This window comes from Coregonus clupeaformis, chromosome 37 (genome assembly GCF_020615455.1).
Source record: "Coregonus clupeaformis isolate EN_2021a chromosome 37, ASM2061545v1, whole genome shotgun sequence".
Lineage (NCBI taxonomy): Eukaryota > Metazoa > Chordata > Actinopteri > Salmoniformes > Salmonidae > Coregonus > Coregonus clupeaformis.
In genome coordinates, this window is record NC_059228.1 from 4058178 (window position 1) to 4082129 (window position 23952).

The 23952-nt window shown below is 41.2% G+C and overlaps 1 protein-coding gene across 1 annotated transcript in view; it reads left to right on the top strand.

The window, feature by feature from the left end:
- The window catches only part of ercc6 (excision repair cross-complementation group 6), a 52810-nt gene that overhangs the window by 12424 nt on the left and 16434 nt on the right, over positions 1–23952 (top strand). The window contains exons 9-15 of the mRNA XM_045211495.1: positions 10722–10853; positions 11417–11575; positions 15688–15823; positions 18925–19098; positions 19327–19503; positions 20698–20814; positions 23714–23809. Coding sequence (XP_045067430.1) covers positions 10722–10853; positions 11417–11575; positions 15688–15823; positions 18925–19098; positions 19327–19503; positions 20698–20814; positions 23714–23809 — 991 coding nt within the window. The remainder of the gene's footprint in view (positions 1–10721; positions 10854–11416; positions 11576–15687; positions 15824–18924; positions 19099–19326; positions 19504–20697; positions 20815–23713; positions 23810–23952) is intronic.

The window sequence follows — 23952 nt, forward strand, 5'->3', positions numbered from 1 at the left end:
CATCAACTCCGTGGATGAAAATGGCCAGTTGTGCAACATCTGTAATGTCCGTGCTTTCATCAATTGCAACCGAAAACGCAATAAATGACTTTACTTTTTGCTTCAACTGGCTGTCCAAATCCACTGAAAGATCGGAAATCCTGTCTGCAACTGTGTTTCTTGTCAGGCTGATATTTGCAAAAGCCTGCCGCTTTTCAGGGCACACAATCTCCGCTGCCTTCATCATGCATGTTTTTACAAATTCACCCTCACTAAATGGTTTTGAAGCCACTGCGATTTCATTAGCAATGAGGTAGCTAGCTTTCACTGCAGCGTCACTGATGTCTCGGCTGTGAGTAAACACAGACTGCTGTTTCTTCAGACCCGCCAACAGTTCATTCACCTTCTCTCTTCTCCGCTGTCCTTGAAAGTTGTCATATTTGTCGGCATGAAGACTCACATAGTGGCGACGAAGGTTATATTCTTTCAGCACTGCAACATGCTCTGAACACACCAAACATACAGCTTTCCCATTCAATTCCGTGAATAAATAGATGACCATTTTTCTTGGAACACTCTGCACTCTGCGTCCACTTTTCTCTTTTTTGACAGAGACATATTGGGGCAATGAGGGTGCCACAGCACATCATGTTAAAAGTAGAAGCCGTAATAAATATCGCGGGCAAAACAAAGTAGCTCATTGGCTGCACGTGCTTGACCTACTTGCTCTGCCCCGGTATAAACAGTTTGCTTGCTTAACACAATTGCTATTGCGCCATCCAGTGGACGCAATTGGAACAGCAGTTTATTTTATTGAAAAATTGCAGCGCATTTTTATACTTTACCAAAAAAATAAATAATAATAAAATATTATTATTTGTTTTTTTTATTATATATTTTTTCTTTTTTCGAAATCATCTCGCGGGCCGGATTAAACCCGTTTGCGGGCCTGATCCGGCCCGCGGGCCGGACGTTTGACACCCCTGAGTTAGGCTGTATCAATATGTTGAATAGTAAGTCTAAATGAATGAACTACATTTCATTTTACATTTCAGTCATTTAGCAGACGCTCTTATCCAGAGCGACTTAGTGAGTGCATGCATTTTTCATACTGGCCCCCAGTGGGAAACGAACCCACAACCCTGGCGTTGCAAGCACCATGCTCTACCAACTGAGCTACAGGGGACTAAGCCTTATTGTTTTGCCATACTAAGTTTACTTAATTAGAATACGACTATAATATCGTAAATAAGTCTGTAGTTATCTAGTCATTAACGGTGCGAAACGATTATATCGGATATCGCGGTATTTGGAGTAGCATATCGTAGAAGAGGTCTCCCCATACACCACCCAACCCTACTGCACACATTCATATTAACACAGTGCTAATAAGATTAAATATTTATAGACACTAACTAAATAGTGTTGGCATGTGTCCTTTCTCTGCGCGGCTACACAGTTGTAATGATAATACAACATCACTGTTGGGGCGGCAGGTAGCTTAGTGGTTAAGAGTGTTGTGCCAGTAACCGAAAGGTCGCTGGTTCTAATCCCCAAGCCGACTAGGTGGAAAAATCTGTCGATGTGCCCTTGAGCAAGGCACTTAACCCTAATTGCTCCTGTAAGTCGCTCTGGATAAGAGCGTCTGCTAAATGACCTATTTATTTATTTATCACTGCTCTGGGTACTGATGGTAGGGGGCTCATTCCATGTAATTTCAGCAAGCCATGACACCCACCATCTCGGATTGTTCTTAAATAGTTTCTGTATTTAGAAACAAATAAGATTTGCATTCTTGAAGCATTATTTTGTTGTAATTTGATCTGCACCCAAATTGTCCATTTAAACTTATAGGATACATATAATCTTCAATAAATAGTACTGAACATTCGATTTGGACCATAATTCTTCCTAACAATGAGTAAGCAGGGTTCTACACTAACTTTTTCCACCTGGTGGCACTGGTACTACCAACTTTTTCAGTTGGTGGCACCAGCACATGATTTGGTCGGACCATAAAAAAAAAAAATATATATATATATATATAATTGATAATGACTTGGCCTGTGTCCTATAATGTGCTTGCATTCCATACAGAACCAGGCTAATAATGACGAGCCATATTTTTAAATTAGCATGGCCTTGTGTTCTTACATTGATTTGGATAGATTTACTGTAATGGCAAAGAAAAGAGTGTTAAAATAAAATGTATTTATTACAGATGTCTAAGTGCCATGTGTTATTTTCTGCGAAATCCTCTAGAGGGCAGAATTGGAAAAAACGATACCACAGCAAAAAAAATACAAATAATCAACAGGGACTGTGATTTTCCCCCCAGTTTTTTTCAGGTTTTTGTTCTCAAAACACAATTGAATGTTCTAAGTCCACAATAATGCTTAAACCACATCAGGGGACCATTTTTTAGGTCTTGGAAAAAGCTAAGAAATGTAGAATTTGTTTGTCCAGGTACCCTTCAGTTCAGGTGTGCACCAGCCAGACAGTTGTGTTTGGCTAGCGGTGTTTCTGTAGCGCGCTTGTGATGGAGTTTTCAAAACAAATGGCCACCGGATTGATTCAAATGATCATGATTCTGCCAGGTAGGAATAGGCTGCTTTCTAGTTACCTTTTAATTGCCTTTCCATCTAGACGAAAACGGTTATGCTATCATTCGCATCGCTAACGGTTACACAAAGTGGTAGACATAGGCCCTACGCAAACCGCACTCAGGCTCTGACAGGAAAGCGAATGATGCGTGTATAATTTAAATAGCAGGTGATTTTGTGGCGAAATCCTGCACGGAGCCTTCACTGTGCGCTGCCACTTTAAGAGCAGTCAGGAAGGAGAAGATAAAGATAGCTCTTCCGCCTCTGTGTGGGAGCTCTCGGTTGGCGCGGCAGTTTGACAGTGTGTGCAACTCTGCAGAAGTGTCGTTTATTTTCAGCGCGCTTAGTTGTGAAGTGTTTAAGTCGATCGCGGGGTCACCGCTCTAGGTCGTGGTTGTAATCATTTGGGACTGATCCTGACATTGTTCGCATGGAGTAATAGCAACATTGTTGCGAAGCTTTGAAAAACAAAACCATCAGGTGTATCAGACAGACAGTGCAATTGCAAGCAGACTTTCTTTTTCCCCTATGTGCTCCTTTTGATGTTTGTGTCGCTGGACTATTATTCCCCTGCCAGTCGTATTTGGTGTGACATTTGAGTTAAAGGGAGTTTGCGTGAGTTGTTGTTTGAACTGTATTGATTTTGTGTGGGACTATTTACATTTTGACATTTTAAGTCCTTTGTTTTGTCTATGAACACACCCATTCATACCTCACTCACTCCTCCACTGGGAGGTAATACAGAATATTGCAAATCCTCTAAGGGTTATGACTGGGTTCTTTCTTGTCAATTGTTTCTATGAAGTTGCCTTTGAATTCCTCTGCCATTATTCTTGTATGAGGTATTATTGGTTGGGTTACTCCTGTACCTTTGACGTATGTTTTAGATGGTGTCTCTTATCCTTTCTCTCCACTGGCTATCTGGCCAACAGGCTACACTCTAGGCAGTCTCTTCTGCTGATGTGTGTGTGTGTCTGGTAGCTGTACTCTATCTGTCCTACTCGTTTCCTTTCTGCAGGGTTAATACTTGCCTAGCGCCCAAACAAATCTTTGTCTTTACCCCTCTCTCTAACAATACCGCTATAATTTGATCTTTCATTTGCGGGCTGATCAAGTAGCCTATGCAGGGTTCATACAGACATTGGCAAGTCAAATTCAAGGACTTTAAATGACTTTTTCAAGCACTTCATTGTAATTTTCTATTGAATTGTTGTAATATCCTATAATAGCCCCAAAATATATTTAAAAATATATATATTTTTAATAGGCCTACCCAATGGAAATATGCATTGACATTCACACTTTTTACATTCTAAAATATGTTGGAATAATGTGGGCATTGCCTGACTATATAGACAGCATGCTCCCGACACACACTAATGAAGTCTGTCCATATGGTAGCTAGTCAGTCTCACCATTTGAGATATTGAAGAGTTATTGAGGGGTTACTGTATCGTGTTAAAACGAAATGCGATCAAAAACCCGGTTCCCTTTTGTAATGGAACGCATTGTAATGAAAACCATTCGATGTTGTCTTGCTCATAATAACCGTATATGGTTTTACCGCAACAGACCAGCACAACACCCTTCATTTGAAACGGCGGAAAATAAATGAAAGTGCCTATCTCTCATAAAAACTGATCAGAAATTAAATCACAGAATAATTATATTGGAGCAGTAAAACTTCTAAATTGGCTACCATAACTGTTTACTTTTCAAGTACCAAAGAGCCTAGAGGTAATGTCTGATTTTCATGGTAGGCTATTCAATGATGATTGAATTGCGCATCACAAATATTCAACCGAGACTTTGAACTTTTTAAATACCTGATTTGCATACTCATTCTTGCCTCGGCATTTACTGGTAGATATTACAACTCGGAGCATCTGTCCTACCCCTACCACTGTCGGTCTTCGCACAACACAACAACCAACTGTTTGAGAGCTAGCACGCTTTCTCTGCCCAACAGAGTATCTATAGGCTATGTGTGTGCAGCGCGCGTATGATAAATAATCGATATAACGAACAAACCCACTGGGGACAGACGTCAATTCAATGTCTATTGCATGTTGGTTCAACATCGAGCCACTGCCATGGGCATTCCCGTGCTGTTGTTGCCTGTTCAGAAAGTTGGTTTATTTTTGGTCAATTGCACATTACTGTTTCATGATGATTAAAAAAAGCAAATTGTGAACCAAAAACTAACATGACCAGGTAAAACATTATTCACTGGCACCCTTGCGACCAATTATAAATGTTTGTCGCATTGTCAAGTCAAACGGATGCAAATGCGACTTTTGGTCACAGTATCGAAACCTGGTAAGACATGAGGAATCCAATAAAATGGTAAAAAGCCAACCACGGACCCCCCACCCCAACAAGCAGTATACAGTATCAGTTCTCTATGTTTAACAATTATACTGAACATAAATATGAACACAACATGCAACAATTTCAAAGATTTTACTGAGTTACAGTTCATATAAGGAAATCAGTCAATTGAAATAAATTCATTAGGCCCTAAACTATGGATTTCGCATGACTGGGAATACAGATACGCATCTGTTGGTCACAGATACCGTAACAAAAAAAAAAGTAGGGCATGGATCAGAAAAACAGTCAGTATCTGGTGTGACCACCATTTGCCTAATGCAGCTCGACACATCTCCTTCGCATATAGTTAATCAGGCTGTTGATTGTGGTCTGTGGAATGTTGTCCCACTCCTCTTCAATGGCTGTGTGATGTTGCTGGATATTGGCGGGAACTGGAACACGCTGTCGTACACGTCGATCCAGAGCATCCCAAACATGCTCAATGGGTGACATGTCTGGTGAGTATGCACGCCATGGAAGAACTGGGACATTTTCAGCTTCCAGGAATTGTGTACAGATCCTTGTATCTCTGTGCATTCAAATCGCCATCGATTAAAATGCAATTGTGTTTGTTGTCCGTAGCTTATGCATGCCCATACCATAACCCCACCGCCACCATGTGGCACTCTGTTCACAACGTTGACATCAGCAAACCGCTCGCCCACACGACGCCATACACGTGGTCTGCGGTTGTGAGGCCGGTTGGACGTACTGGCAAATTCTCTAAAACAACGTTGGGATGTGGCTTATGGTAGGGAAATGAACATTACATTCTCTGGCAACAGCTCTGGTGGACAGTCCTGCAGTCAGCATGCCAATTGCACACACCCTCAAAACTTGAGACATCTGTGGCATTGTGTTATGTGACAAAACTGCGCGTTTTAGAGTGGCCTTTTGTTGTCCCCAGCACAAGGTACACCTGTGTAATGACCACGCTGTTTAATCAGCTTCTTGATATGCCACACCTGTCAGGTGGATGGATTATCTTGGCAAAGGAGAAATGCTCACTAACATGGATGTAAACAAATTTGTGCACAACATTTTAGAGAAATAAGCTTTTTGTGCATATGTTACATTTCTGGGATCTGTTATTTCAGCTCATGAAACATGGGGCCAACACTTTACATGTTGCATTTATCTTTTTATTCAGTGTAGTTTAAAGATGTGGTTTGCAGTATTGATTCTTCATACTTTGTAATGTAGTTCCTGTGAATCTGGTGATGTTTTTTTCCCCCCTTGTTTAGAGAAATTAGCCATTTGAAGTCGCTTGCATTATTTACCATAAATGAGTGTGAAAGTACCAGGTTTTGCCCACTAGATGCCACTTTTCCTGCTGCTGCCTGCACACCTTTTATAAAATCAATTTTGCTGGTCTCTTGTGTTTATTAAATGGATCACAACATTTTCTTTGCAACTTTGGGTAGAAAACCAATAGTTTTTGCTCATGATGAAAATAAATTGTGTGGTCAAGCAATTCAGTTGGTCCTTAGCAACCTAATGCTTCAACCCAACTCTCCTGAAATAGTCCAAATGGCAGCTGTCTGAGAGGGCTATATGTATGGTGCAATTCTCATATGAAGTCTTTTCCTACAAGCCCAAAACTTTCATGGAGAAATTTGCTAGTGACTAAAATGTTGTGACAGCCCTAATAAAATAATACAATTATAAACCATTGCATAGCAGTCGTATGTTTTTCAATACAATTATTAGAAAACATCTCTATATGTAGTGTGATTAGTGGCATTTACCGTTAAACCCAGCCCAATACCATTACTCTTGCAGAACAGTGTGTGTTTGGGACTTTAATCATTTGAAGACCATTAGAGATCATAACATTGAAACCATTGGAACTGCTGTAGGTCTAACTAATCCGTACCTTTCTTTAAAGGGAATAAACCACACACAGAGGGACCTTTTCCTGGACACAAATTAAGCCTAAGAGAAGGACAAACTGAATGGCTTTCATAAAGGACTGGCTTGAATTGTGAGGTTGACCGCACAATTTATTTTCACCATGAGCAAAATATATTGGTTTTCTACCTAAAGTTGCTAAGAAAATGTTTTATCCATTTAATAAGCACAAGAGACCAGCAAAATTGATAAAAGTACCAGAAACGTTGTACTTTCACACTAATTTCGGATAAATAATGGAAGCAGGAGTTTTCCATTAGCGCCGGCTGCGGCTAATCAGCCGGTTAAAGACTACTTTTTCCCCTTCATATAAACAACTCTACTTTTTTATTAAAGTTTCAATTCGCTAGTCCGTCAAGCCCTCTCCTGATAGAATGAACGATATGCATCTTCTAACGATTATTATTGTTTTCTGGAACATTTCCTTTCGCGTGTTACACGTAGCCAGCCACGCGGAGTCATAGCCTACTGTGCTTTAATTGACAACTGAACAGCAAGTGTTGACTAGTTTATAAAAGGTCCCGAACTGACCGAATAAAGTTGATCTCCTATATCCATTTGCCATGTACATAATATCTCATCGGGACAAGTAAACCAAACAATTTAATAGGTTTCCTTTCCTAGTATGTCGGGGCTTGCCAGACATTGACGCTAAAGTCAGTGCAGCTTACTGAATCTCATCGGTGAGAGAGCCGCTCATTTGGCTCCCTAAATTGCGTAGGCCTAGCTTTTTGGCGATTATCTGCAGATCAATTACGAAAACAACATTCGATGAAGATAGTGAATCATCACTGCAGCAATAAGTAGTTGAGAGCCTCATTCTGGTCCAAATATGATCATTAGGGCCCTCACAGAATCCAAGCATTAAAAAGGAATTCAAACAATATTCAAAAATTTACTGACCTTAGTAGGGAATCAACTAAATGTATTGAATTAATTCATTAGCCCAAGTTTATCATAAGACATGAACAGAATGCATCAGTGAGCCGTATTTCCTGCAACTTTTTCTGAAGAGTCAACGAGAATGCCCCTGTCTGTGTGTGTGTGCGTCAACCACTTTGTGTAGCTGTTAGCGTTGATACCTAATGAAAACATTATTCTGGTAGATGGAAAGGCTTTCCCAAAAAAAATCTCAATTCAATGTTAACTACAAATTAGCCTATGCTTACCTGGCAGAATGATATCATGATTATTTTCGTCAATCCAGTGGGTATTTGTTTAGCAAACTCTACCATCACATGCACGCTACAAAAACACAGCTAAACAAGTCCTCTTGCTATGTGCACACTTGAATTAAAAGGTGTCTACACCCAAAAATCTAAACAGAATTTGGGAAAGAACAAAATGGAATCAGGCAAAAAATATAACTGATTTTATAGGGCCCTACTTAATGAACATTTTACATTAATTTAGGCAATGTAAAATCAGAAAGATATAATACATGAAGGCCCGGTGCAGTCAGAAACGTGATTTTCCTGTGTTTGATATATATTTCCACACTATGAAGTTGGAATAATATTGTGAAAATTAGCATGGCCCTTTTAGTGTAAGTGCTGTTTGAAAAGGCCGCCTGAATTTTCAGCCTGTTTTGGTGGGATGGAGTTTTGGTCTGCCCGGTAAATTAGTTAATAGACCAATAACAAAGAGTTCCAATCCTCTTTGCCAATAACAGCTAGATTTCAGTTTTCCCCTCCCCACTCAGACCACTCCCAGACAGTCCTAGCAAAATTCTTGCTTGAGAAATTGCTCTTTGCTAAGAAGCTATTTTTGTTTATTTTCAACCATTTTAATTGAGAACAATCACAGTAAGGTACTTAATTGTTACCCAGAAATGATATGATAATGAGATAAAAACGGCTGCATTGGACCTTTTAAGATGTATATAACCCTTTTTATTTTTCAATTTAACCTTGAATTTATTTTTCAAGGTAATGTGGGCTATTTACTTCATTATTCTGTTTTTAATAAAATACATAATTTGAACAAACATCATTGTGGCAATTCATATCTTTCAGTAAAACTGTAAATAAGACTTTAATCTCAAGAGAAGACGGGTTAAAGGTTTAATGTTCTCTTACTTAGAAAATAGTCCTGATCATACAGACCTAGACAATATCCAAACAATAGACTGAATTCATACATTTTCAGTCATTTAAATTGTAAAGTCATGTCTTACACAATACCACAACAAATGTTTCCAATCTGGGAGGTAAACTCGATAAAGTATTCAATAATTTCGCTGTGTATTTCAGATGGAATCAAAGCATTAGTATGTACCAGAGGCTACCAAAAATAGAGCTCCTTCGACAAAGAAATTAGAACCGGGTACTTGTGGAAAACGCTGATGCAAGCGACTTCATTGGCTAATTTCTCTGAACAGGGGAAAAAAAACATCACTAAATTCACAGAGAATACATTATAAAAGATGAAGAAGCAATACTCCAAGCAGCAGCGCCGTACTACTTGTCAAACATAGAGAAATTATACTGTATACTGGTTGTTGGCGTGTGCTGTGGGTGGTCCGTAGGTGGCTTTTGACCATTTTATTAGATTCCTCATGTCTTACTCATTGTTAGGAAGAATTATGGTCCAAATCAGATTTATTGATTATATGAATCCTATAGATTAAAATTGACAATTTGGGTGCAATCAAATAGCTGAATTTCTCAGATCAAATAATATTTCAATAAAATAATGTTTCAGGAATGCTTATCTTATCTGTTTCTAACTCTACAGAAACAATTTCAGTACAATCTAAATTGGTGGGTGTCAATCCTCTTTCTTGTGCTTTTTGAGGTGGAATGACTCGGGCTGTGGGAGAGAGATGGGGAGAGAGAGAGGTTAAGAGGGAGAGGAAAAGATGAGCGAGAGGGACGGGAAGGGAGTGAGAAAGGAGAGGAGTGGAGAGAGAGAGCGAGGAAGGGAAGTGTGTAGAGAGAAAAGAGTAATAAACTGAACCAATGCCTTGACTTAATTAGTGTGGCTGGTCTCAGCAGGCCAGCATAGAGCAGCAGTCTCCCAGCCTTAGTGACAGGACCAGGACCAAATGAAGATGGATTCTGGTCCTCTCCCTCTTACACCTTTCCTAGGGAACCCACTCCACTAATTGTCTGTATCAATCTTCATTTGCTGTGTGACGACTCTGCCACTAACTGCCCTCTCGCTCTATGCAGCTAGTCTATTAAAAATACACGTGTCCTGGCTGGTCTAGCGGTAATCCCGCAGCCTCCGGCACACATGTCTATGGCATAGGTTTGAATCCGGCCTACTGCCCTTTGACACAACCTCTATCTTTCCATAAAAGACAAAACAAATCTATATAAAAATTAAACTGCCTTAGATTGCCCTCCTTAAAACGGCTTAAGAATTCCCTCTGCTAACTGATGGTGATAACACCAATTACTCACACATCCCTTTGGGTTTTAAAGAGCAAGGTTTGGGCTGCAAGTGTCTAGTGGTCTTGTGTCAGCAAGGGACATCTCTGCTGCTCAGATGCACATAAGGGTCTGGGCCCTTATTCATAAAGGGTCTCATAGTAGGAGTGCTGATCTACGATCAGTTTAATGAATAAGAGGTGGGACCTGATCCTAGATCGGCACTCCTACTCTGAGACACTTTGTGTTATGGGCCAAAGTGTTGTAGGGAGAGAGATCCAGATGGGGCTGTCGGGTCTTGGGGAGATGGCTGAGGGAGATTTTGCTGATTCAATACAAGAGTGTGTAGAGGGGGGTGAGGGGCTGTAGTGACTGTTCTCTGACAGTAGCACCTGTTCCCCTGTAGGAGGAGGAAGATGAAAGGGAGAGGAGAAAAGAGGGGAGAGGATGAGAGTAGTGATGACTGTTTTCTCTTTTACAGGAGGTGGAGGAGGCAGCGGCTGAGAGAGAGGGAGGAGAAAAGAGAGAGAGGAGAGGAGGAGAGTGACGAGAGTGATGCTGAGTTTGATGAAGGATTCAAGGTGCCTGGATTCCTCTGGAATAAACTCTTCAAGTAAGTAACAAAGAAACAGCTTTTCCCAATTGTTACTGTATTTTGTACATTTCACTCCCTTCCCTGACTTGATGTTTAACTTGATACCTGTTGAATATGAACTCTGATATAGTGAAAATTATCATATACATAAAGTATGATCATACTTGTGTGTGGACCAGTTTATAAAAATACATGATTCAGTTTTAGATTGGTTTTTATCATTACTTCGGAAAGTCATTGTCAGTATAATTGAAGCATATTGAACTCAAAGCAGGCAGATCGTTTCGGACTGTATTCAGTTGAGTGTCTGAGTTGAGTAAAAGTACTCAAGTAGAAAGTGAGTAAAGTGGCTCACAGCTGATCAGTCTACACTTCCGGTCTCTTTATCTGGAATCATTACTGATAATGACCTAATGACCTAATTATTAATTTCCCACTACACACATTACGCTCTTTGTGTTTGGGCGGGGGGTGGATTTTTGAACGACAGGGATGTTTGTGTGTGTATATTAACAGCTGTGTGCGCGCGTATGCTTGCATTTGTGTCTTTGTCTCTGTGTGTGTGTGGGGGTGTGTTCCAGGTACCAGCAGACAGGTGTGAGGTGGCTGTGGGAGCTACACTGCCAGCAGGCAGGGGGGATCCTGGGGGATGAGATGGGTCTGGGTAAAACCATCCAAGTCATCGCATTCCTGGCTGGCCTCAGCTACAGCAAACTACGCACACGAGGTTCCAACTACAGGTACACATGGACACACGCATGCACACACGTACACCTGACCTGGGTTCAGTTATTATTTGAAATCTTTCAAATACTTTGAGCATTTGCTTTAGCCTGCCTAGAGGGCCAGGTGGGTGGGGTCTGCATTTTTGGGACTTTTCTATTGGTTCCGTTGCAACAGGCAAGCTCAATCAGGCACAGATAAAGTATTTGGACCATAGAGCTAGATGGAGATCATTACTTGGATAGAACCCGTTTTTGCATGGACATTGCCATTGAGGACTTCCACCATTTTAAAGTAGTCAACTGGGTGGGGACTTCCTATGGGTTAAAGAAGGATCACACAATTCCATCCAGCTCATCAGCAGGGATCAGCCAAAGAATTATACTTGTGAGCAAACATTCCATAACTGCAGGTGGGTTAAATCGCCAACCTTGGCTTTATACCTGTTCAAACAACAGACTCCAGGTGGCAGTATGCACCCTTTCAGTTTGTTTACCAATTCATAGAAGTAGGAGAAGAAGAAAATTAACTAGTTTATAATGGAGATGGCCTCAATCACACTGCCCATGCCCTCACAGACGCCATAATGGGACAGTTAAAAAGATGTGTCTTCTAACTAAGTCTATGATTTGGACCCAGGTCTGACACATGCACGAACACACACAAACTTTAGCCGTTACGGTGCGTTCAGACTGGGAGTCTGTGTAGTAATGAATATTTCATTAGGGTGATTTGTGCTGGAGAGTTTTAGTCTGAATTATTAAACATGTTTCAATTATTAGACTTCTCTCATTCTCTACTGCAGACACCAAAGGAAATGCGGACATGACACGGGGTCTGTGTGTGTGCGCGCGTGTGTGTAATTCTTAGTGGATGTGGTCACAGGGGCAGAGGGGGCCAATTAAACGTGAAACACATTAAAGCACATTGAAGGCAGGGCCCACTGGTTCCACACACACACACACACACTCCGGAGGGATTGAACCTCTCTGATGGTCAATACTCTGTCTGCTGTGAACGTCCACAAATTGATTGTTTGCAAACTCAATTATGCCTCTATCAATGGTTTCCACCAAGCAGAGATTCATGGCTGTGACGATAATTTAATAACCGTGTAACTGACGGTTATTGATGAAGACCGTCATGGAAATAAAATAACCGCCAAAACTGTTGAAATAGGCCTACATTCATTTTAGGATTTAAAAAAGTGTATTAACTTTATTGTCATGTAGATAAACTTTACCTAATAGCGGGAGTGTTTATTAATGATTACAAGCAATTGTTTTGCTAACTTAGTCTATTAAAGTTTCTACATCCTCCGCTTTCCAACTGTCCTTTGATGCTCGAGCAGCTGTAGAGCGCTATAGGCTATGACACTTCAGTAAAAAATGTTTTGATGTGTCAACTTTCTTTTATACAATGCACATTCTCATTGCTTGCATCTGTCTTTAAAAAAGGTAGGATGTTTCTGACTATTCATTAATTATTCAACAGCAGTTGACAAGGTTGTTCTGGCTCTGAGGCCTATAATGCGCTAATGTTGTGTGAAATGGACAATGTGCCAATCCTCTCCAACGCTGATCAGGCCCGGTCCTGGTCGATATGCCGGCGTATGCGAGACAAAAAAAATGTTGACGCCGCTTATCCCCGCAAAGTAGAATAGCAATGCACTTTTATGAATGCCCATGTGGTAGCCTACCATTTGTAAAATAGCAGATTTACCGTTAAACCCTGTCATTATTTCTGTTAATGCATTTATTAATTAGTAATTTACAGTTCTCAAATGTTGTTTGCAGAGTTCACAACCTGCTACACTTATGAAAAACACGTTTTGGTTTATTTCATAGCATAATTGACATGCTCCATGTGAGCAATGAGCATGTGTCTGGTTTCTCTTTCCTGTTAATGTTGACAGGGGGCGCGCGCCTGAGCACACATAGAAGTACATGGTCTGCTTCTCGCAAATGTAGGAAAGTGCCCATTTGGGGATGTCTGATTTTCTTCACTCACCTCCACTAATAAGCTGGGCTTCTCAGTCATTTTTTCTTTACCTCTCACAGTAAGTCAACGAAGTCCGTTTCTTTTTACATCCATTCACACTGAGCAAAAATATAAACGCAACATGTAAAGGGTTGGTCCCATGTTTCATGAGCTGAAATCAAAGATCCCAGAAAATAAGCACAGAAAGCTTATTTCTCAAAAATGTTGGGCACACAATTTGTTTTCCACCCTGTTAGTGAGCATTTCTCCTTTGCCAAGATAATCCACACACCTGACAGGTGTGGCATATCAAGAAGCTGATTAAACAGCATGACATTTACACAGGTGCACCCTGTGCTGGGGACAATAAAAGGCCACTCTAAAATGTGCAGTTTTGTCACACAACACAATGCCACAGATGTCTCAAGTTTTGAGGGAGCGTGCAATTGGCATGCTGACTGAAGGAATGTCCACCAGAGCTGTTGCCAGAGAATTTAATGTTAATTTCTCTACCATAAGCCCACATAGTTTTAGAGAATTTGTCTGTACGTCCAACCGGCCTCACAACCGCAGACCAAATGTAACCACGCCAGCCCTCCACATCCGGCTTCTTCACCTGCGGAATAATAATAATAATATGCCATTTAGCAGACGCTTTTATCCAAAGCGACTTACAGTCATGCGTGCATACATTTTTTTTGTGTATGGGTGGTCCCGGGGATCGAACCCACTACCTTGGCGTTACAAGCGCCGTGCTCTACCAGCTGAGCTGCAGAGGACCATATATATTTTTGTTTAGTGTATAATCGCTCCTCACGGTATTTGAAAAATCTTTCCAACACACTCCCCCTCGATAATCAGCATCGCTGATAAATAGGCTATGGACATGTTGCGTGTATTTATTTATATTTTAATGGTTGTCAATTTCATCTTCATACTATAGCATAGCTGTCCCCTTCATGCTTTCCTTGTCAATTCATTATCTAATAGCCTACCTTCGAAAAGCCTATGGTAGGCCTAGGTTTTTTAAATACATTTTAAGGAAAGGATAAATATTTGCTCTTGTGTCTGACATATGCTGGTGGCTTTGATTGACGGGTGCTTTTACAGGGGTGTGCGTGTGAGTTCGCTGATACTATTTCCATTCAGAAAGTTTCCTAAAGTAGCCTGTCTGGACTCAATCTCTTTAATAAGAATCAAATGCTACGGTCATGATTTAATCTTGGAAGATGCCTATTTTCAGTAGCTTAGGCTACATTACTTCTCTCATTACGGTGTCCTCTCTTTGAAGAACATATTTTTGTGCCACTGCCATCGAATGACCGCAGCAGCAGGGTTTGTGACATTATAAGACTATTTCGGGAAAAGTAGGAGAAAACCCATCGAATTTCGTTTGAATGGTTTTGTGCATCAAAATAGGATGTGTGTTTCATTATTTTTTTTATTGCAGGAAAGCCAACCGACAGGGTAGGCATATCTTTCTTTTGACTCCGTTTTAATGTTGTGTCAATACGAAAATGTGACAGATCCTCCAACCTGGCATTTCTGAATTTGTAATAACCTGAATAATAAGAATGAAATGCCATGATGATAATAAAGAAGTGTTAATGGCTTGTTTCAAATAGGATTTATTAAGAAGCATATCCAAGTAAACAAGTGTACGAACCTGAACGGTTATGTCAGTGACAGTGTACATTGGCCTGGCCAGTTACCGTAACCTCAAATTCCAAGACTGTCACAGCCCTAATGGCAGTGTGTGTGTCCGTGTGTCTCCGTTAATGCTTCCACAGACATTTAGTGTGTTCTGTCCACTTATCTCAGTCAGTGTGCAGGCACAAACACGCTCTGGGAGCATCGTAATGGCCTAACATCAGCGCTCCATTCATACTGTCATACTCAGAAGGATCTGTTACACCCTGTTCTAGTTTACTGAACTCGTTAGTAACACTTAATGTGAGGGAATTGATGTCCCTGCACCCTTCACCCCTAAAACCCCATTCCTCATCCTACAGTCCCTTGTGACATCATTCGCTTATTTTCTGTCAGTATTAACACGGTGTGAATGAACCATAACATGCCAGCAGCCTGACTTAAACACAAACCCTGAACTTTACCTGATCCTAACCGTGTGTGTGTGTGTGTATTCCAGGTACCAAGGACTGGGTCCTACAGTGATAGTGTGTCCAGCTACTGTCATGCACCAGTGGGTCAGTGAGTTTCACACCTGGTGGCCCCCATTCAGAGTGGCTGTCCTACACGACACGGGATCCTTCACCCAAACAAAGGTAGGGGGTTTACTGCTGCTGTATCTTTTCTCCTGTCAGCATTGTGTGGAGGATTTAGCTCTGAGGGAGGTGTAAATTAATTAGTGGTACACTAGTAGATATTAATTACTTTACACTGTAGAGCGCACCCGGCAAGTTGTGTGGGTGTGACATGGTGATTAATGGGAGTTTTTATTTTTTAAGGTGTTTCCCTTTGGGGGGGGGCACCAAAGACCTGTTTTATGCAGAGTTGGCTCCTCATGCCTCCCCCTTTCATAGTGATGAGGTGCAAACTTCATAGTGATGAGGACCACTTTTAATTAACCAGTCTCTATGGTACTGAGAAATAATGTGTCACCATCAGCTGGCGACGTGAGGACCGGGGTTCAGTGAGGTGACGTTCAGTGATGTTCTCAATGATATAAATGTAATGAGTAGAGCTGACACAATTCCCTATTCTACCTGAAAGACGAGCATATCTGTTCTACACAATACATTTCTACTTTTATATTTATTCTCAGTAATACCAATTTACCCCACTGAAGACATTCTTTAAAAAAGTAAACTCTGCCATAAGACTTTATGATTGCAAATAAAAAGGAACATCTGAGTCTGAGGGTGGTTTTAACCTTCCAGACTTAGAATTGTATCAACTCACCACCCAGGGCTTTCACTTGGGACATGTAGTTAAATGCACTAAAGAGGAACAATGGGTACATATACAGTACCAGTCAAAAGTTTGGACACCTACTCATTCCAGGGGTTTTCTTTATTTTTACTATGTTCTACATGGTAGAATAATAGTGAAGACAAAACTATGAAATAACACATATGGAATCATGTAGTAACCAAAAAAGTGTTAAACAAATCAAAATATATTTTATATTTGAGATTCTTCAAAGTAGCCACCCTTTGCCTTGATGACAGCTTTGCACACTCTTGGCATTCTCTCAACCAGCTTCATGAGGTAGTCACTTGGAATGCATTTCAATTAACAGGTGTGTCTTGTTAATTTGTGGAATTTCTTTCCTTCTTAATGCATTTGAGCCAATAAGTTGTGTTGTGACAAGGTGGGGGGGTATACAGAAGATAGCCCTATTTGGTAAAAGACCAAATCCATATTATGGCAAGAACAGCTCAAATAAGCAAAGAGAAACGACAGTCCATCATTACTTTAAGACATGAACGTCAGTCAATCCGAAACATTTCAAGAACTTTGAATGTTTCTTCAAGTGCAGTTGCAAAAACCATCAAGCGCTGATGAAACTGGCTCTCATGAGGGCCGCCACAGGAAAGGAAGACCCAGAGTTACCTCAGCTGCAGAGGATAAATTCATTAGAGTTAACTGCTCCTCAGATTGCAGCCCAAATAAATGCTTCACAGAGTTCAAGTAACAGACACATCTCAACATCAGCTGTTCAGAGGACACTGCGTGAATCAGGCCTTCATGGTTGAATTGCTGCAAAGAAAACACTATTAAAGGACACCAACAATAAGAAGAGACTTGCTTGGGCCAAGAAACACGAGCAATGGACATTAGACCTGTGAAAATCTGTCCTTTGGTCTGATGAGTCCAAATTTGAGATTTTTGGTTCCAACCGCCGTGTCTTTGTGAGACGCAGAGTAGGTGAACGGATAATCTCTGCATGTGTTGTTCCCACCGTGAAGCATGGAGGAGGAGGTGTTATGGTGTGGAGGTGCTTTGCTGGTGACACTGTCTGTGATTTTATTTAGAATAAAGGCACACTTAACCAGCATGGCTACCACAGCATTCTGCAGCGATACGCCATCCCATCTGGTTTGGGCTTAGTGGGACTATCATTTTGTTTTTAAACAGGACAATGACCCAAACACATCTCCAGGCTGTGTAAGGGCTATTTGACCAAGAAGTAGAGTGATGGAGTGCTGCATCAGATGACCTGGCCTCCACAATCACCCGACCTCAACCCAATTGAGATGGTTTGGGATAAGTTGGACCGCAGAGTGAAGGAAAAGCAGCCTACAAGTGCTCAGCATATGTGGGAACTCCTTCAAGACTGTTGGAAAAGCATTCCAGGTGACTCCTCATGAAGCTGGTTGAGAGAATGCAAACTGTCATCAAGGCCAAAGGGTGGCTACTTTGAAGAATCTAATATATATTTTGATTTGTTTAACACTTTTTTGGTTACTACATGATTCCATATGTAATATTTCATAGTTTTGATGGCTTCACTATTATTCTACAATATAGTTAAAATAAAGAAAAACCCTTGAATGAGTAGGTGTGTCCAAACTTTTGACTGGTACTGTAGAAGATGCTCATCCCCAGAATATGTGTACGTGCTTATTTTCTAAGGATAAAGCTAAGAACATTAACAACTTCATAGTTAAGAACACTATAACAATATGGAAGAAATTGAAATGTATTCTACAATAACCAATATCACTCACTAAAAACACCCCTATTGAACAATCCTTGGATAGCTTTTCAGAATTCACAGATAAATTGGTCTACATGGAAAACTAAAGGCATAGAAAAGTAATAGGAAATACATTTATTCCATGACAGAATTAAAAAGCAATTTTGGTCTGACCAATGTAGATATTCTCAAATACATGCAACTTAAGTTTAATTTCAAGAAATTTCGATTTTAAGTTCTTTCAACATTTGAGCAATCTTGAGGGAATCCTATTTGAGTCAGAAAATACTATTCATATGATAGGTAAGATATACCAAACCTTGCAGAGCATATCCAACTGACAATCTCTTAGAAAAAAATAGAAACTACTGGAACCAAGACTTAAAAATAACTGATATTGGCACAAGATGGAGGGAATGTTGGAACATAACTAACATACAGTTAATGAAAATGTACGCTGAATAAACTAATAGAATTTATTACACCAGACAATATTCACAAATTCTACAGTACAACTAACAATGTCTCAATAATCCATGCCTTCTGGGAATGCTATAAAGTCCGAAATCGTTAACACAATGGAAAGGTGAAATGCTTTATCTAAATGTGGAAAGTGTGTGGGCAATGGAGAGAAACAAAATGGTGCAATTTGCGGCCGTGTGGCGGAGAGTAATTTGGGCACTGGAGAGTGATGCGGGGCTGACTCTCTCTCGCTCTCTCTAGGAGAAGTTGATATCAGAGATGGCAGCATGTCATGGTGTCTTGATAACGTCGTATTCAGCCGTGAGGATCATGCAGGAGACCCTGCAGAGATACGACGGCTGGCACTACGTTATACTGGACGAGGGACACAAGATCCGCAACCCTCACGCTGGAGTTACCACTGCCTGCAAGCAGGTACGCTCACACAGCTCAATAAACCGTTGGTCAACAACCCTGGTTCTGGATAGCTACAGTATAAGTATGTAGGCCCTATAGTGTTTTGTTCCACCCAAGCTGCTAATCAATATTTTTCGTCCCTTCACCTGCTCTCTCTCTCTCGCTCGCTCTCTCACTCACCCCCCCCTCTCACCCTCTACCTCTCGCCTCACCTCTCACTCTTTCACTCCCTTTCTCCATCTCTAGTTCCGTACTCCTCATAGGTTCATTCTATCTGGCAGTCCTATGCAGAACAACCTGAAGGAGCTGTGGAGTCTATTTGACTTTGTCTTCCCTGGCAAACTGGGCACGCTGCCTATTTTTATGGAACAGTTTTCTGTACCCATCACGATGGGGGGCTACAGCAACGCTTCACCTGTACAGGTAACATACAGATACACGCGCACACACACACAATTTGGCATCAAAGAAGCTCTCGTCATTTTCGGAAGCAGGGAGTTGATCTTAGGATCGTTAAAAGGTCATTTCTCAGGATTTGACTTCAGAATTTGATTCACATTTGTATTCACATGGAGGGGATGGAAGAGAGGGGGAAGGAGGAGGTAGGGGATGGATAGAGGGGAAAGAGAGGGAGGTAGAGGATGGACGAAAGGGGAGCGAGAGAAGGGAAGGACAGAGAAAGAGGTGGTGAGCTGCTAAACGATGATCCTCAGTCATTAGTGTCCAGTCGTTAATAACTCGCCGACTGGATTTAATTATTTAACTGGCTATAGAGGTAACACACACATTGACGGGATTTAATTATTTAGCTGCTTTTAGATGGCCATCCGTGTTTCCGCTGTCGATAATAAAAAAAACCTTGACTAATTATTGAAGTTATTAAATGATGAGAGCGGGCAAAGCACTCTTTCTCTCTATAGCTCCCCCCGTTCCCTGTCTCTCTCCTGTCTGTCTCTCTACCCACCTGTCTCTATCTTCCATCTCCCCTCCCTCAACTCTCTCCCTCGCTCTTTCTTTCCATAGTCCTATCTTTCTTTCTCTCTCCCTCCCTCCCTCCCCCTCTGCCCTGCAGCTACAACACTTTTTGCCCACTGCTGGCTGTCCCTCTGATCTCACCCCCCAGTGAGGTGGATGACTGATGAATGAATGGTTAATGGTCAACGAACGGTTAAAGGGTTAAATCGTGACCCTGGGCTGAGGCCGTTTACTGGATCACACACTATAGGCAGCTGATGAAAGAGAGAGAGGTCCCCCTCTAGAGACCACCATAAGCACTCTGATCAATGTTTAATGGCCCAATCTGCTGAGATAGAGGGAGGTGGGGGGAGGGGAGGAGAGGGGCTAAACGACAAACATGCCCCAGGACAAATGTTCCATTATAGCATTATAGGTGTCGTAGTCAATTGTTTGTTCATCTGACCCTTCAGAAGGCGTGTGTGTGTCATGTATGTTTACCCAAGGGGCTGTTGAACCATTGTGCTGGTGTCTTTGTTGTCATTTGTTCTTGTTGTCAACTGTAATTGTTTGTTGTGTGTCTTGGTTGTTATAGGTCCAGACTGTGTACAATTGTGAGTGTGTCTTTAATTGGTGTGTGTGTGTGTCTTTGTGTTTTTCTAGGTCCAGACAGCTTATAAGTGTGCGTGTGTTCTGAGGGATACCATTAACCCTTACCTGCTCAGACGGATGAAGGCTGACGTGAAGGCCAACCTCTCTTTACCTGACAAGAATGAACAGGTGCGCATCTCTTTCTGTCCCTCCCTCCATCTCTACGCCCTTCTGTCCCTCTTGTAGCGGATACCAAAAGATGCTATAGTCTTCAAGTTTACAATTCTACATTTTTGGGGAAAGGAATTGGGAATAATAGCATAAAGAATATGATATATAATATTACACAGCAGACCTGTTCCTGCACAATGCCAAACAAACCTCAAAGAGCCACAGGTATGTAGAATCTGCTCATTATGAGTGGTACCGGGCGTGATGCGTCTAGATCTGCGCTGTCCACCCGCCGTAACTGAACCCGCAGTCGCGCTGTTTTCGCGGTGACTGTCCGTGTTCCTGTGCGCCATTTTAATAGCAAGGCTCAAGCCACGCCCACCTGAATACGTCACTCTTAACCATTATTTGGCTGTGTTTGAGAAGTGGATAATCCATTTTTCAACTAATTGTCACTTCACCGATTGCTTTCAAAATAGAAACTGACAATATTCATACCTGTGCAAACCACAATTTCTGCTGGACTTTCCACTATCGGGGAAAAGTGTGAAACAGTACTGTATCTCAAAAGGATGGGGGTACCATCAGAAATTGTAGACATGGAACAACATGGTTTTGACCATGGAACAACATGGTTTTGTTTATCAAAGTTGATATCTAAATGGGCAACTACATGAGGAGAGAATAGAAAACGGTCTCTTTCCAGTAAGTGTTCCCCTTGCCGGATAGAAAAAATGTTTTATTAGATGATAATGAAAACAAAGTGCAATATATGGTTTAAAAATCTTGGCATGTGTGGTTTCAAATAAGAACATTTTTATATTTGACATTCAGTTGAATACCTGAATTCCCAACAAAATGTCTAGAATCCATTGATTTTCTTTTTCTCATTATACAATTGTTTATGTGCTATAACACAGTCAATATTTGATGGGTTTTTAAAATTCAAGTTGAGTTGCGTGTCTTACTTCATTATGCAGCTGTTACATTTATCAGAACTGTTTTGTACCTTTTCAATTTTGACGACCGTTGCTAGTTTTAATGGGTACATCTTGGGGTTTACCAAAGGTTTTATATACGTGTCTCTATTTTACTCAGGGTTTCTCCCAATTAATTACAACACCACCCGCCCTATTCTCTATCCTGACTTGCTCCCTGTGAATAGTGCTGGCTGTGCTACAGTACCTGTGCACACTATTAATTAGTGTCATTAGTATCTCCTCACTAGTTTCTCCACTGACTAGAGGAGCAGGTATTCATTAGGGTGGCTAGTTAATATCTGGCTCATATCTGGTTGGATCACACACACACACACACACCAGGGTTTCCGTTAGCCGGATGTATTATAAACAAAAAAAAATGTTTTAGCTAATAAATAAAATTGCCGCTGGCCAATTGTCCAGGGAGAAAAATACAGATATAGAGCCTATGTGCGGAAAATCTGTCAGACTGAGCGACCGCTTCTCAAACAGCTCATTCAATGCTGCTGGACTGAAAATATGTGCTTTTAGAAGCCCAATCAGTGCGTTACAAGTCTAAATGCAATCGCGTGTTAAAAGCAGTTTTGATGGCCACGATTTAAAAAGAGCTACTATTTTTATTTCTCAACTGGTAATTGAAGCACGCTTCCCATTCGCCATTCAAGTGCATATAGGCAACGGTAGGCAGGCTTCAGCGTGTCACACACCACTTTGCAATGAGCTGGAGGCAGAATGCATTTTGAAAACATACTTAATTGTTTGAAACCTGAACGTTTTACGTCATATTATGAGGCATGTCTTACCTTGGTTCAAAATAAAGTCAGACCATAGAAACGTGTTATCAATTATTTTATGAAGACTTCCATATGCCATTGAAACCAGTAGCCTATTTCTCTCATGTTCTATTTGTTTTCAAATCAACTTTATTTTATTGTCCAGAAGCCAAGGGCACAAGCCTAGTCATATTAGCAACCCATGCTAGTTGTTGCATCTTTAGATCTCCCCTCTTTCAAATTTCTAAAGGATATTTTCATCCGCTCACATGTGTGGTGCGCTTTTGACAATGGGTTTTCCACTAATTGCGTTATGGAACGAACATTCACATGTAGTCTACTGCCTTGTGCTCATTGCTGTGTTTATAATGTGAAGAAATAATAGTTTATCAACGTTTTAAACTAAACGTTCTGATCTGTTGTATCAGACTCATTGCTTTTTACAATTTTATTTTACTGGTTATATGAATTTGGGATCTATCGTCCCAGAACTGTCCCAAAGTCTATTTGGAATAGGCTATTTATTTTTCGCACAGAACAACAAGCTGACCAATAGGTAAACTTTTCTACTATGGGGGATATTAGATTGACATAGGCTAGTGATTTTGATGTTCATTACTCGTCTTGTTGGCTGAGGAAAAGTACATTGTGGCAGTTATTCCAACATCTTCAAAGTGCGCATCGGAATTCGGTAAGAAGGATGCCCGCCGTTGCATGTTCTGTTAAGATGAATAACCATGGGCCTCCCGAGTGGCGCAGCGGTCTAAGACACTGCATCGCAGTATTGCTGCGTCACTACAGCCTGGGGTTCGATCCCAGGCTGTGTCACAACCGGCCGTGACCTGGAGTCCCATAGGGCGGCGCACAATTGGATTTCTGTCATTCTGAGCACCGTGAGTGGACGCCCTAATCAGGTTCCGCACCCAATGCATATGGGTCTGGTAAATTTCTCAAATGTCCATTAAATTCAAATGCTGCCGGTCAAATGTCCGGCGCAACTGAAACCCTGACACACACACACACTATTCTGATCAGTTCATTAATTGTCTCCCTCGGGACAGAGCCCCTAGGCCGATACCTCTTGTCTTTGATTTCTGCTCACTCACTTGTTTCATCAAGGGGTTTTAAAGTGAAGGCTTAATACGTGCGCGTTTGTTTCTCCAGGTTTTGTTTTGCAGGCTAACAGAGGAACAGCGTGAGGTGTATCAGGGCTTTCTGGACTCCAAAGAGGTCTACCAAATACTGAATGGAGATATGCAGGTGAGTCTCACTCCCTCTCCATTTCCTCTCATCTACCTCTTAGCTCACTCTCCTCCTCCTCTTTCTGCACTGAGGCTCTTTTGTACTGAATGGAGATACAGTGAGGGAAAAAAGTATTTGATACCCTGCTGATTTTGTATGTT